The 14,252-nt window shown below is 44.6% G+C and overlaps 1 protein-coding gene across 1 annotated transcript; it reads right to left on the bottom strand.

The window, feature by feature from the left end:
- Positions 1 to 1,143: 1,143 nt before the first annotated feature.
- LOC121150004 (olfactory receptor 7E24-like) lies at positions 1,144 to 1,767 on the bottom strand. Its single transcript, XM_040970621.1, has one exon. The coding sequence runs from the start codon at positions 1,765 to 1,767 to the stop codon at positions 1,144 to 1,146; it is 624 nt and encodes a 207-aa protein (XP_040826555.1).
- Between the last annotated feature and the right edge of the window lie 12,485 nt (positions 1,768 to 14,252).

Genomic DNA, 14,252 nt, shown 5'->3' with positions numbered 1-14,252 from the left:
AGACGCTGAAGTTGCTCGTGTAAATTTTTGACAACTGTGCCCAGATATGATGGCACCAATGGCTCAGGTGGCACAGAGGGCTCTGTGCCTGTCCAAGAGAGATTTTTGCTTGGCACACGCTCTACAGGTGGAGGATCCTGGACAAACTCACTTCCATCCTTTTCCTCTTCATCCTCCTCAGAAGAGGACCTCGAATCTTCGCACACTTTCTCCAGACTTTGGTTTGGGGTTCCTTCTCCTTTTTTTTACCCTGATTTGCAGCTCTCTCCTTCTTTTAATGGACAATTTTGTACAGCGGGATTGCACACTGCTTGAGGGCATGGCAAAGCACTTTTTGCCAAGTGCCAGAGAAAGAAGGTGATTACAGTGAGAGCAAACCATGGGAATACATCGCAGACAGTTTCAACGAACTTTTATGAGCCCTTAAGCTTAGTGTCGGTGCCTTGTAACTGGAGCAGATCTCCGATTCTTTTAATCACCTGCACTTTAGTGAGTTCTTGCCTCATGATAAATTTTACTTATGCCCATGCAAAAATTTTTAAACTTGGCTCTAGATTTCAGGCGTCCTTCAGATTGTCCCTCATGCCCCAGGATGGGAGAAGGTCTGGGGATGGAATTAATTATGCCCTTGCAGAGTTTTTAAGTTCTAACTTGCCTCTAGATTTCAGGGTCTCTCAGATTGTCCCTCATGCTCCAGGATGGAGAGAAGGTCTGGGGATGAGGTTAATTATGCTCCTCCAGAGTTCCAGGGGTCCCTCAGATTGTCCCTCATACCCTAGCACAGGGAGAGGGTCTGGGGATGAAATCAGTTATGCCCCTGAAAAATTCCTAAATTCTAAACTTACCTTCATAGGTCCAGGGGTCCCTCAGATGTCCTTCATGCCATGCCCCACATTAGGCGTCGTTTGCTCCAGCAGCAGAGCCAGGAACGTGGACACAGTGAGGGTCTGGGGGATGAGGCACAGACAGGAGACCAGTGATGGCGGAAGTCTCTCAAGCCTCTCTTTACTACTCCTTATATACCCCCCACACACACCCATCTTTAACAGAACAATAGGATGCTAAAAAGTCTGATTAGACCAGGTGCTTTTAGCCCCAAGCCCAATTCCTGAGTATTCAGTTTAATCAGTGCTAATCAAATCCTTAGATTACAACAGAATTGAGATACACTCCAAGAGCTGTTCCATAGAGTAAGCAAACCACTTTCAGGTGAGAGCCACAGGTTGAGAAGGCTTTGTACCTGCCACCTGGAGATGGGAACCTCAGAATGGAGGAGACAACTTTATAGTAAGAGTAAAGGATCCCTGACATAGGAAAAACACCAAACATGCTGCCAATAAGATAAACGACCATGTCGTGGGTGAATGTGTCAGAGCAAGTAAGGTTGAGAAGTTGAGAAGGGTCACAGAAGAAATTATAAATGTTCATGCTCTTGAAGCAGGTAATTCTGAAGACCATCAAAGTCTGCGTGAAGGAGTACAAAAGGCTAATTACAAAGAATGCTAAAACTAAGAAGCCACAGTGATGGGAGTTCATGATAACCTTGTAATGAAGGGGGTGACAGATGGCGACAAACCGATCATTGGCTATCACTCTCAAGAGCAAATCATCCATGCATCCAAAGATGAGAAAGAGAGACATCTGATTCAGGAAACTGGCATAGGAGATGACTGTGAAGTGGATGACAATGTCCACCATTATCCTGGGAACTGTGGTGGAGATAAACCCCATGTCAACCAAGGTCAGGTTGCAGAGGAAGAAGTACATGGGTGTGTGCAAGTGGGAGTCAGAGGTGACAGCAAGGATAATGAGCAGGTTCCTGAGGACCGTGAGCAGGTATATGGAGAGGAGTAGTCCCAATAGGAGAGGCTGGACAGTTGGATCCTCTGAGAAGCTTATGAGATGGAATGCTGAGACGTGTGTGGTTTTGTGTTTCAGGATAACCAGGACTCCTTTAGGAAAAGAATACAGTGCTGTCAGAAGAAATGAAGGCAGCCACACAGTACACCTTTTAAATTCAACTGATTATACATACAATGCATAGGGAACTCTAAGATTTTGAGAACAAATGGACCCAAACAAAAGGGTTTTGAATGCACGCATGTTATTTTATGCTCTCAAATGCCATGTGAAATTCTTGAAGGGAATGAGGTGCTGACAAGACATCACCAAGAGTATTGAAACTACAGTCACTATGGCCAATTAAATGCACCAGGAAGGACTCTATTCAATGGCAACAGAGAATTTTTGGCTTTTTTTTTTCCATATTGTTTCCTTCATGTTTAAAGGGGGGTATTAAGGGAGAAGGCCCACCCAATTTCCCACCATCCCCAGGTCCTGGATATAGGGTATGCTCTGAGGTTCTTGCTCAAGTGGTTTTGATATTTCAACAGTTATGAATCACTGCCAATCTTGCCAGTCCAAGCACTATGAGGTCCTTGAAGAATCCACTGATGGACATAGTCCATCATAGCTGAGAAAGTTGGTTGACCTGTTCTGTCTTCTCTCTTTTCATGGTTAGGGTTCTGAGTCCAGCATTTAGATTAGAAAGATCTCCAACAAAACTTTGTCTGAGGTGTTCTCAAACCAGATTCTTGTATGTGCTAGCAAGTACAGGGCCCGGCACAATCCATCTTCCCGATCAGCTGGTGGTTGCAATTGCTGGGTTGGTTCTGTTTTCACTCCTGACTTCCACTGGAACCAATGGGTGTTGCAGTCTAGCCTGGTTCTGACCAGCACGTATTCGGCCCTCCCATAAACCAATAACCCACACCAGGCCCACCCCCTTCCCTGGTTTGCCAGTATGTGTAGCAGTAATCCAGTCTGTCCCACACACCATTCCACCCCAGCTGCTGTCCTAGTTTTATGCCCTCCTGTGGAAGTGGTAACCCAAGAGGGATGAGCCCACTATTTCCCTCCCAGGCCTCTCCCACGCCCAGATTCCAGCTGATGCTGTGGCTAAGCCCAAACAACCCTCGCCCACTTTAATTTTGTTTGCACCAGTAGGAATAATCAGCCCAGCCTGGCTTTTTTCTGATCTAGCTCACATGAGGTGCACAGGTGTTGTAGCCCTGCCTAGTCTGGTCCGCCCCCATCCCAGCTCACGCTCTCCTGCAGGAATAGCTGTCCAGCAAAGGAACCCTCCCTTATTCCCCTACCAGCTCTGCCCCCTCCCTTCCTTGTTCTCACGCTTGCTGGTTGGGCACTGCGGTCCCTTCCAGTACAGGAAACCTCACCTTGGCATTCTGTATTGTGCACTAGTCTTTGTTGCGACCAAACTTGGCTCGACCCACACTATTCTTGTGCTTGGATTTGCCAGTGGATGATGTGGACAGATTCAGCCTGGTCTTCCCCTGACCCCTGCCAATTGTATGCTAGTGGGTAACTTTCCATGGCCTGTTCTGGGCTGTTTCCTATCATGTTTCTTGTGCTTATCTGCCACGTCTGTGTCCTGCCAGAGGAGTTGCCCAGGCTCCTCCATCAGAACCTCTCCCAATGCTAGGTTTCATGCTTACCATTGGGTCCATGAGCCAGCCCTACACAGTCCACCTCCTGTCATAGTGGCGTTTCCTGACTGGTCTTCAGCCAAAACTGGTTCTTGCTGTTGGATATTTCAGCCCAGCAATGGATCGTCCATACCCACATATGGCTCACACATGGCTCAGTAGGGGTTTGAGACCTTGCCTAGTCCATCCTACATCTATCCCAGTCCTCCAGGACACCAGAGGGTGTTGGGGTCTGGCCCGGTTCAGTGCATCCAATACCAGTCCCACACTTGTGCCAAGGGAGACTACAACCATTTCCAGATCAGAACACAGCCCCCATTCCAGGTCACACACCCCTTGGTGGGAGCCTCAACCCAGCTAGGGTTGTCCCATTAGCTCCCCAACTGGGTCTATTCCCAGCCAGAGATCACTTGCATGCCAGTGGATGCTCTGACTCAGCTTAGCACTGCCCCTCACCTGTCCTGACCTCTGCCTTAGACACTGTGTGTTAGCGTACTGGGCTCACACGGACCAGTAGGTACAAGAGCCTAGCTCGACATGACCTGTGCTCCGTCCTGGTCTCTAGTTTTGCTTGTGGGCTAAGGTTTGCTCAGTACTGCCTGATCTACCCTATTCCATTACCAATTGACACATTTGCCATCTGTTGGAGCTCTTTTGACCAGCTTGTCTGACCCCCAGGTCTGGACACCATGTTCATCAGCGGGAGCTGTTTTGCCCAGGGAGTTTCTCAAGTTTGTCCACTTAATCCACTCCCAGACCCAGTTCTTATACATGCCATTGGGCTTAGGCCATTGCCCGGTGCAGTCTGGCCTTCCATTTGGCCTTGTATGAGCTGATGAATGTTGCAGCCTGGCCTACCCCACACCCTAAACAGGATGCATATTCCGGTGCTGCTGCCTTGACCAGTCCAGACTGTTGGGGGTTCCTTTACCTGTGATTCATGGCAGCCTCCTTGGTCACACCTAGCTTAGTCTATCATCACCCCAAATCTTGAGATAACCAGTGGGGCTAGAATTTTCATAGGATGTGGCCCACACATCCCTCACAGAATTTACCCGGTTATGGTTTTTGAGTTCTAGTTAATGTGATGGCTTGCTTAATGTGACCTTTCACCTGATCCATCATCATATCAGGTAACATGATATAATTCTACAGGACAAGCCCAAGCCATACCTTCTGCATGGATTGGTATTTGGTAGTCACCATTGTTCAGTGATTACAAGTTTTACAAAGGCAGAGTTACTGCCAATGGGAATCTTTACAAATGCTTCACATCCTAGAAGCACAATGGGTTCAACCTGGAGCTCACTAAGCAGCAACTCAAAAGAACCAAAACCCCTGAGCTTCTTGGCCAGGCAGCCAGCAGACAGAGCCTGGCACCAAGTGGCACACTGACCACCCGGGGACAGCTCACCACGTGCACACGGTGGCTGTCATCTGGGATCCAGGAATGAGACGCCCCGTGGTGAGGCCCACCAGCAGCCGGGGGTGGGGGTGGCTGCTGGAAGTTTAAACTCCCAGGCCCAAGGTTGTGCCCCTCCCCAATCCCATTCACTACCAAATGAAGGTGGTGGGTGGTCCCGGACCTGCCCAGACATGGAGACCTCCCCCCTCGGTGTACTCACCCTGAAGGGAGAAGCTCCAGGAGCCCAGGCAGGCCCGGGGACAGCTCACCATGTGCACATAGTGGCTGTCATCTGGGATCCAGGCATGAGAAGCCCCGTCCTGAGACCCAACTGGCTTGTTCTATTCAATCACAGATGTGGTTTGAGGAGTCAGAAATGATAGAAAGCCATTAAAAAAAAAATCTACACAGCATATACATTTGTGAAAGTGTATTTATCTTCTAAAATGTTTTGGAAGAGAGGAATTAAAAATATGGGTTTATTTTAACTGAAATAAGATGTTTTGTATAAAACTGATTACATTCTATGTGGAAAAGGTATATTTTGAAGCAGTGGGGCATAGATTTTGCAATCAGGCAACAATAAAATCAAATTTTTCATTCCATTTCACTCCTTTCACCACTGTTTTGAAATATTTTATATAGGACAAGAACAACAAGTTCTTCTACTGATAGTGGCATGCACTGTATCAAGTAGGTTGCATTTTTGTGGATCCTAAGAAAAATAATCTTGAAGAATTATAACACTATCTGAAATTTGTTGTTGTTTGTGTTTGGTTTACCTGTTATAGAAGATTGCATAAGCAAGCTTCAAGTCCATGTTCTTTTGTTCCTCTTTGAGGCATCAGTCAGATGACAAGAATAAGTGTCAGAGGTCTTTTCATGAACCCCGACAGCACAGAAACATACTGAACATTGACACGAGGCTTCACAACATTGTCTCCGCATCAGGTGCGTATAAATATTTCCACTGTGTCCCATTCAGTGCAGTCTCAGAAGTCACAATATCAGTACCAGTGAAGTCTATTGCTTTTCGTACTGCAGTTTCTGCAGAGGAGTGGGGGTCTCACACCTCAGCTGAGTGTCTCATTTTGAGATAGAGGGGGATGATTGTAAGTGCAGGGGAGGAAGTTTCAGGAGTGCAGTGAAATCGTGGAGTGGGACCAAGAGAAAGATCTTCCTTGAATGACTCCATGACTACACTTTTTGTGATCTTTGACATTGAGCTCAGACACCCTTCCCTGGCTCATGGTCATCATGATGTGTAAAGAAACTCCAGAGGAAGAACACGGTGAGCAGAAGGTTTCTTCCCACCACGATTGGAAGGTAAAGTGCCTGGGTCATCACAGGGGAACACTGACCATGCTCATTCTGTGTGGAATCAGAACACCTGAAGCAGAATTAGAACTGGCTTCATCTTCTTCTACCTGACAATTCCTGATACAAGTTACATTGAAGTGCTGGGCAGTCCTGTTAAACCAAGTAAAAATCATGTGTGCAGTGCACCTTCAGGCATTATGTGGTGCGGTGAGACAGTCTATTTAAGACACAGCGCTCAGACCCTGGCACTTTAGGAAGCTATCAATGAAAGTCTATTATGCTATTATGCTTTTCCTCCTGGCACTTTCATCCTCAACTTTGTGATCATGTTTGGCTGCTCAGGGAGAGTTTATACAAACTCAACTGTTGGTATCATGAAGGCAATGCTGGAGAGTAGGGAATCAGTGTGAAAGAAAAGGAAATCTTGGAATGAGATTCTTGAGGGCCCTTTGAGAATCACAAACATAAACTCCACAACTCCCCCAGCTGGGATATGTTGGTGTCTTCCACTCTATCAAAGTAGTTTTCATTCTGATGCTTACAAAAAAGTGTTTCTGATATCCCCATGTCCCTCTAGCCTCTCCCTCTGCTATCTCCCTTAGCACTTACCAGGCTGGGCTGAGTCTCAGTTGAGGCATGGTCCAGGTGAAGGCTCCACTGCTCCTCCTCTGGTTACCATGCAGTGACACCTCACAACCTTGACTCAGGACTAAATGAAGACAGACTCAGACTATGTCCTCTTCATGCAGGTGCTAAAAGACCGTGGGGCACATCACAGAGCTGCCAGGTTTCCACTGCCAAATCAATGTCTGAAGGTGCTGACTCATTTACACTTGCAGGATCCCAGGGACTCATATGCAGAGCTTCTAACTAAAACTGTATGTTGAGGATGCCCCAGAGCCTGGGGTCAGGTTGATTCTAATGGAACAGGCAATGAGAAAAAGAAGTGTACCTGGGACTTTGACAAGCTATTGTGCAGGGCCCAAAGAACATTACATTTTCTATGCCAAGGTTATGATTTCTTGTTTCTCAATAGTCTCCAAAGGCAACTTCCAATTTTGTCGCCCATGTATTTGACTTGGGTTACTATTTCATAACTTGATACCTTGTTGTTTTTCTCTTTTGAATAAGTTTTCATTTCAAAGTTGTGCCTCATGGAATTATGCTAAAATATGATAAACAGTAGATTTTCACATCTTTATTTGATACCTTTTCCTTGACATTATTTTTTTTTCTTAGCAGCAGCTAAAGGAAGCAGGTACTTCACAAAAGTTATAGAAAAAAGGATTTAAAGTTCATAATATACATTTTCCATGAGATCATGTAAAAATTTCAGTATGCCAAAATATCCTCAACTGTCCTAGTAAAGGATTTGCAGAAATATGCTAACTCTGCAGGAACCAAGGAGAAGGGAAAGCTGAATTTGTACTAGTGGTCACCTTTTTCTAAAAGATTTATTTATTTTTATTGCAAAGTCATGTATACGAAGAGAAGAAGATGCAGTGGGAAAGATTTTCTGTCCACTGGTTCACTCAAAAGTAGTCTAAGTGGCCAGAGCCAAGCTGACTTGAACCAGAAGCTAGTAGCATCTTCCAGGTCTCCCTCGCTGGCACAAGAGCCCCAAAGCCCTGGGCCATGCCCCACTGCACTCCTAGGCCACCAGCATGGAGCTAGATGGGAAGTGGAGTGTACAGGTCACAAAATGGTACCTACATGGGATCACAGTACATACATTGCAAGGACCCAGCTACTACGTCACCACACCAGGTCCTAATAGTGGTCCTTCACTCCCTCCCCACTAGGAACCAAGATTATAAAATTCATGCCTGACTACAAGTTAATCTGTAAGCATTCCAATGCTATGCATGTAGTAGTCCTTTATAAATAATCATAAGTCCATCATTCTGCTATTTAAGTGTGTCCTGACATTGTAGGTGTTAACAATGGCAGAGATTCCAACATCTTACTCTTAAGATAAATTTGTTTCATTGGCAGTCTGTCTTTGATTTGGAAGTAGACATACACACTGCATTGTGTCTTCACATCTGGATATAATGGTCTCTATCTCACAGTTGCTACACATCCCCTTAAATGAGAAGTCATAAAAGAAAATCAACAATAGGAGGAAAAATAGAAAATTTACAGAATGAAGTTAAATAGCCTACTACTAAATAACAAATGTGTCACTGAAAAATTAAAATAAAAAACCTTGATACTTGATGAGTTTAGTCATTTACATTCAGGGGTTAAGATCACTAGGTAGTAGGCCCAGCATGATAGCATAGTGGTTAAGCTCCTCACCTTGCACATGCCTGGATCCCATATGGGTACTGATTCTAAGCCTGGCGGCGCTAATCCCATCCAGCTTCTTGCTTGTGGCCTGGGAAAGGAGTCAAGGAGGGCCCACAGCTTTGGTACCCTGCACCCACTTGGAAGACCCAGAGGAGCTCCTAGCTCCTGGCTTTGAATTGGCTCAGTTCTAGCCATTGCAGCTACCAGATCAACACTCTCCACCTTCTGTGATCCTGTGCTGTAGCCCAACTATTGCCTATACAGCCTTTCTCCCAGTTTGACCAGTGTCTAGGATTAGGGAGATACAAGCTGTCCTAAATAACTAGGTTGTCACTGGCATTGATCTTGCCAGAACCTGGTGGCTGTTAGATCTGAGGGCCACCTGGACCTATTTTGGGTAGGATGCCTCATCAGTAATGTCTTCCTTGTGGGACCAGTGCAATCACTGAACCAGAAGTGAGATTGCTCCCAGGTTAACACATTAGCAACTCGTTTCCCTCAAGTCCCACAGCCTCTGCCATACTGCTCAGCATGGCTTCTGACATTGTACTGAAGGAGTTCTGGATCTGCTGGGCAGAAACTGGGGGCCAGCCAAACCTATTTTGGTTGGAAACCATAGGATGCCATTTTCATACTGCTTTGTCTATGGAAACAGTGCAATATGCCTAACCCAGGTTGGGGCATGAGTAGCTCGCTGTTGTACCTCTAATCATGCAGTCTTTACTTCCACTACATAAAATGATGCTCAATGCGGTTCACGTGGGGTTCGGAGTTGTAAATTTCACGCTTTTTCTTCACCGGTCACTTGCCATCTGCTGCTCCATCTCTGCTCGTGGTCAAGTTAATCAAAGCAGTGTGATGAATGGTTATTTGCCTGTGTTCCTGAAGTCTGGGTGAACATCTCTTTCTCACTTGGCTGCCATTGGAGTGCTAACTGCCAGTGGAGCTTTGGCTGCCATTGGCATGCAGATCAGCACGCGTTGACCAAGATCTAGGAAGTGGAAGAAACTTCTTAGAAAAGCCACCAAAAGCATAGCCGAAGACAAAATAAACAAATGGGCCTACATAAAACTAAAAAGCTTCTGTACAGCAAAACAAACATTCATAAGTAAAGAAGCAAATGACAAAACAGGAGGAAATTTTTGCACACTATACAACTAATACAGGACTAATACCCAGGATTTACAGAGAACTTCATAAACTCAATGACAGCAAAGCACACAACTTGTGAAATGCACAGACATTTTTGGAAAGAACAAATTGAAATCGCTGGGCCCAGTGCAGTGGCCTAGCAGTTAAAGTCCTCATCTTGAACGTGCCAGGATCCCATATGGGCACCAGTTCTAATCCCAGCAGCTCCACTTCCCATCCAGCTCCCTGTTTGTGGCCTGGGAAAGCAGTTGAGGACAGCCGAAAGCATTGGGACACTGCACCTGCACCATGTGGGAGACCCAGAAGAAGCTCCTGGTGCATGGCATCAGATCAGCTAAGCTCTGATCATTGCAGTCACTTGGGGAGTGAATCATCAGATGGAAAATCTTCTTTCTCTCCTCATCTCTCTATATATGACTTCTCAATAAAAAACCAATGATTCTTAAAAGAAACAAATTCAAATGGCTAATAAACATATGAAAAACTGCTCAAGTTCGCTAGCTTTCAGGGAAATAAAATACAAACCACATTGAGGTCTTCCCTAATACCAGTGAGATTGCCTGCATTTAGAAGAATGCAAACAACATCTGCTGGTGTGGATATGGGAAGAAAGGAACCCTCCTTACAAAAAAGAAGACCAAAAGCCTTTAAATACTGTTTATGCTACATATCATGGATTTAGATATTTTTGTTTATTTTCATTTCCTCAAATAGCTTCTTTTTTGTTATTAAATTCTCCACTGACTCATGGGTCATGCAGTGGCATCATTTTCTTTTTCATTTCCTAAGCAACACATTGGTCATTCAGAAGCATTTTGTTAATTTCATGTGGTAAATTTTCTATTTTTCTCAGTTGTTGATATTTTATGGCTTCTCTTTTAAGGGGGTGTGTATTAAGTGTGCAACAGACATTGTTATATCAGGATGTGAATATACAAGACAGTATGCATCTTTATTCTAAATGAAATATGGATGCCAAATGAAGCTGTTGAATATATTTTGATCCTGGAATCTCTGCCATTGTCCATACCGACAATGTCAGGAAACAAATAAAATGTGGGATTATGGGCTATGACTGTTTATGAAATACTATACTATTGTTGGGCCCAGCATGATAGCGTAGTGGTTAAAGTCAGCACCTTGAATGCACTGGGATCCCATATGTGTGCAGATTCTAATCCCGGAAGCTCCACCTCCCATCCAGCTCCCTACTTGTGGCTTGGGAAAGCAGTTGAGGATGGCCCAAAGCTTTGGGAACCTAAACCTGTGTGGGAAACCTGGAAGAAGCTCCTTGCTCCTGACTTCGGATTGGCTCAGCTTCAACCATTGTTGCCGCTTGGGGGTGAACCATCAGATGGCAGACCTTCCTCTCTGTCTCTCATGCTCTCTGTGTATCTGAGTTTCCAATGAAAATAAATAACTTTTTTAAGACTATACCTTTGTGAGGAGATGGGGAAAATCAGTAGGGCAGGTTTGGGAGTGGGTAAGGGAAATCCTAGAGCCCATGGAACTATATCATACATTTTTAAAAAAATGAAAAAGTTACATTTACATTGTTTATAGAATTATATATGATTCAGGGAGAAAAAAAATGGAAACTCTCAGAAATACTAAAAAAAATGCTGAAAAATCTATCCAGGGTACCTGGATCATCACTAATACAGTACATAATTATCCATAGGTGAAACAATATTCAGGCATGTGATACTTAACATGCATTTTAAAAATCTACAAATATTCTCCATTAAAGAAATCAAAAGGAACAATGCCCAGACACATGATTGCAGAGGACAATCACCTCACACATCATGATGGAGATGGAACCTGCAAATTTGCATGATTAGCTTTGGCTCTTTTCCCTCCTGTGTTCCTAATGCTTGGTGCAGATACCGCAAATGGATTCTTGAGAAGTCTCTTCATGGCCCTCTTCATGTCCTTATTCCTCAGGCTGTAGATAAAGGGGTTGAGCATGGAGGTGACCCCAGTGTACACCAAGCAGGCTGAAACACCCTTTCCAGCTGAACCTGAGAAGGAGGAACTGAGAAACATAGCAAGCGCTGTTCCATAAAATAAGCAAACAACTGTCAGGTGAGAGTCACAAGTGGAGAAGGCTGTACACCTCCCACCTGGAGATGGGACTCTCAGAATGGAGGAGACAATTTTATAGTAAGAAAAGTGGATCCCTGAAACAGGGTCAAAATCGTATATGATGCCAACAAGGTATATGATTATGTTGCTGCTGATGGTATCAGCACAGGTGAGGTTGAGAATTTGAGAAGGACACAGAAGAAATCAGAATTTCTACTCCCTTGAAGCATGTAACCCCTAAGACCAGAAAACCCTGCAGCACGGCATCCAAAAGGCTGGTCACAAAGGAAATTGAAACCAAAAAGACACAGCAGTTAGGATTCATGATGACTTGGTAATGAAGGGCATGGCAGATGGCAACAAACCGATCATAGGCCATTGCTGTCAGGAGCAAATCATCCATGGTTCCAAAGAGGGCAACCACAGACATCTGAGTCAGGCAGCTGGCATAGGAGATAACTGGGCTGTGAGTGAGGATGTCCACAATCATCTTGGGAACTGTGGTGGAGATGAAACCTAGGTCAACCAAGAACAGGCTGCAGAGGAAGAAGTACATGGGTGTGTGCAGGTGAGAGTCAGAAGTGACGGCCAGGATGATGATCAGGTTTCTGAGCACTGTGACCAGGTACTTGGAGAGGAATAGTCCCAATAGGAGGAGCTGCACAGCTGGATCCTCTGAGAAGCTTATGAGATGGAATGCTGAGACCTGTGTGTGTGGTTTTGTGTTTCAGGATAACCAGGGCTCCTTTAGGAAAAGAAAATAGTGTTGGTGAAAAACAAAAAAGGTGCACCACAGTTGCATATATTTACAATTCAACTTGATATTGGAGACTCCATAGGGGAAACTATACGGTATGTGGTAAAATGGAATTTGCAGAATAATATAGGTGAAGAACATTTAAAGTGCATTATTTTTAGATGGCTTTTTTTTAAAGATTTATTTTTATTATTATTTTTTTTTATTGGAAAGGCGGATATACAGAGAGGAGAGACAGAGAGGAAGATCTTCCGTCCAATGAGTCACTCCCCAAGTGAGCACAATGGCCGATGCTATGCCGATCCGAAGCTAGGAGCCTCTTCTGGGTCTCCCACGCGGGTGCAGGGTCCCAAAGCTTTGGGCTGTCCCAGATTGCTTTCCCGGGCTACAGGCAAGGAGCTGGAAGGGAAGTGGGGCTGCCGGGATAGAACCGGCACCCATATGGGATCCCGGGCGTGCAAGGTGAGGACTCCAACCACTGCGCCACCGCGCGGGGCCCTAGATGGCTTTTTTTTTTTTTTTTTTTTTTTTTTTACAATATTTGAAGATCCCAGCTTTTTCACACTTGGTAAGCATAAAGTTAATTTTGTTCTAAGACAGACACATTACAATAGAGATGCTAAGAAGACATAATAGGTAGTAATTTTCCTCCCTTTGCAGCTCAAATACACCTGCCTTATTCTTGGGTGATGGTGAATTCCTTGACTTAGAATATTTACAGCGTAATCTGGTACAGGTGCTTAGTATCACCTCTGCATTAAGGGCTGGATCCATGGACCCCATTGCCCATTTGATGGCAGGAACCCAATATTTGCAACAAAATGTGCTTCCTACCAAGATAGGTCCTCATTAATAAGAACTGGATCACAGTAGATAGTGGAGACTTGATTTGTCTACTCAGAGATGAGACAGGCTTCACCTACTGCAGCACAATTCATGCCCTTCATGCCAAAACTGGTTTATGAGTGTCTAAAAATTCTCTAAAGCTCACCTTCAAAGCATTTAGGGCTTATTTAAGCAGTGTATACAAATTGTGGCAAGTTTTGTGTTTTATCTGGTAAAGCCAATGTCTGCAATTCCAGCATCCTTATGGCCACTGCTATGAATCGAATGCTTGCTCCTCTACAATCCAGCTCCTTGCTAATGTGCCTGGAAAAGCAGCCAAAAGTGGACCAAGTCTTGAGCCACTGTACATACACACACACACACAGGAGACCTAGAGGAATATGCTGGCTTCTGATATTAGAGTAGCCCAATTAGATTCATTTTGGCTCTTTAGGGAGTGAGCCTGTGAATCAATCTCTCTCTTTCTCTCTCTCTCTTTCTCTCTCATTAGCAGTTTCACTGCCCAAACTGCCTTGTAAGCATTCATATTTATTTTTCTCTATCAGCCACACACATTTTCTTCAAGTCCTCTTTCTGTCCCAACATGACTAGAGAAAAGAACATCATTTAACTTGTTTATACTGATGACAGCATTTTCAAAATTGTTATGTCTCTGACCATGTCACATGCATGAAAAATACTTAAAGATATCTAAATGAAACTGTTTTTAAAGTTGCAAAATATCACATGCATCCCTATTATTCATAAGGAGTATTTGCTGTCCCAGCAGGAAATCATCACTGTCACCATTGGACATTCCTGAAGCAGATAAAGGTGTTGACAACTAACACCCAGGGGATAACAGACGCTCTGACTGTGGCCAATCATCATGAGTCAAAGGAGGACA

This window comes from Ochotona curzoniae, unplaced genomic scaffold, assembly GCF_017591425.1.
Source record: "Ochotona curzoniae isolate NIBS_2020 unplaced genomic scaffold, NIBS_Ocur_1.0 scaffold_4921, whole genome shotgun sequence".
In the NCBI taxonomy this organism is placed as follows: domain Eukaryota; kingdom Metazoa; phylum Chordata; class Mammalia; order Lagomorpha; family Ochotonidae; genus Ochotona; species Ochotona curzoniae.
This window is presented reverse-complemented; position numbering and strand designations above follow the sequence as displayed.

Excerpts from the sequence above, each read along its gene's own strand:
- LOC121150004 (XM_040970621.1), bottom strand. The coding sequence starts at position 1,767 with ATGTACTTCTTCCTCTGCAACCTGACCTTGGTTGACATGGGGTTTATC.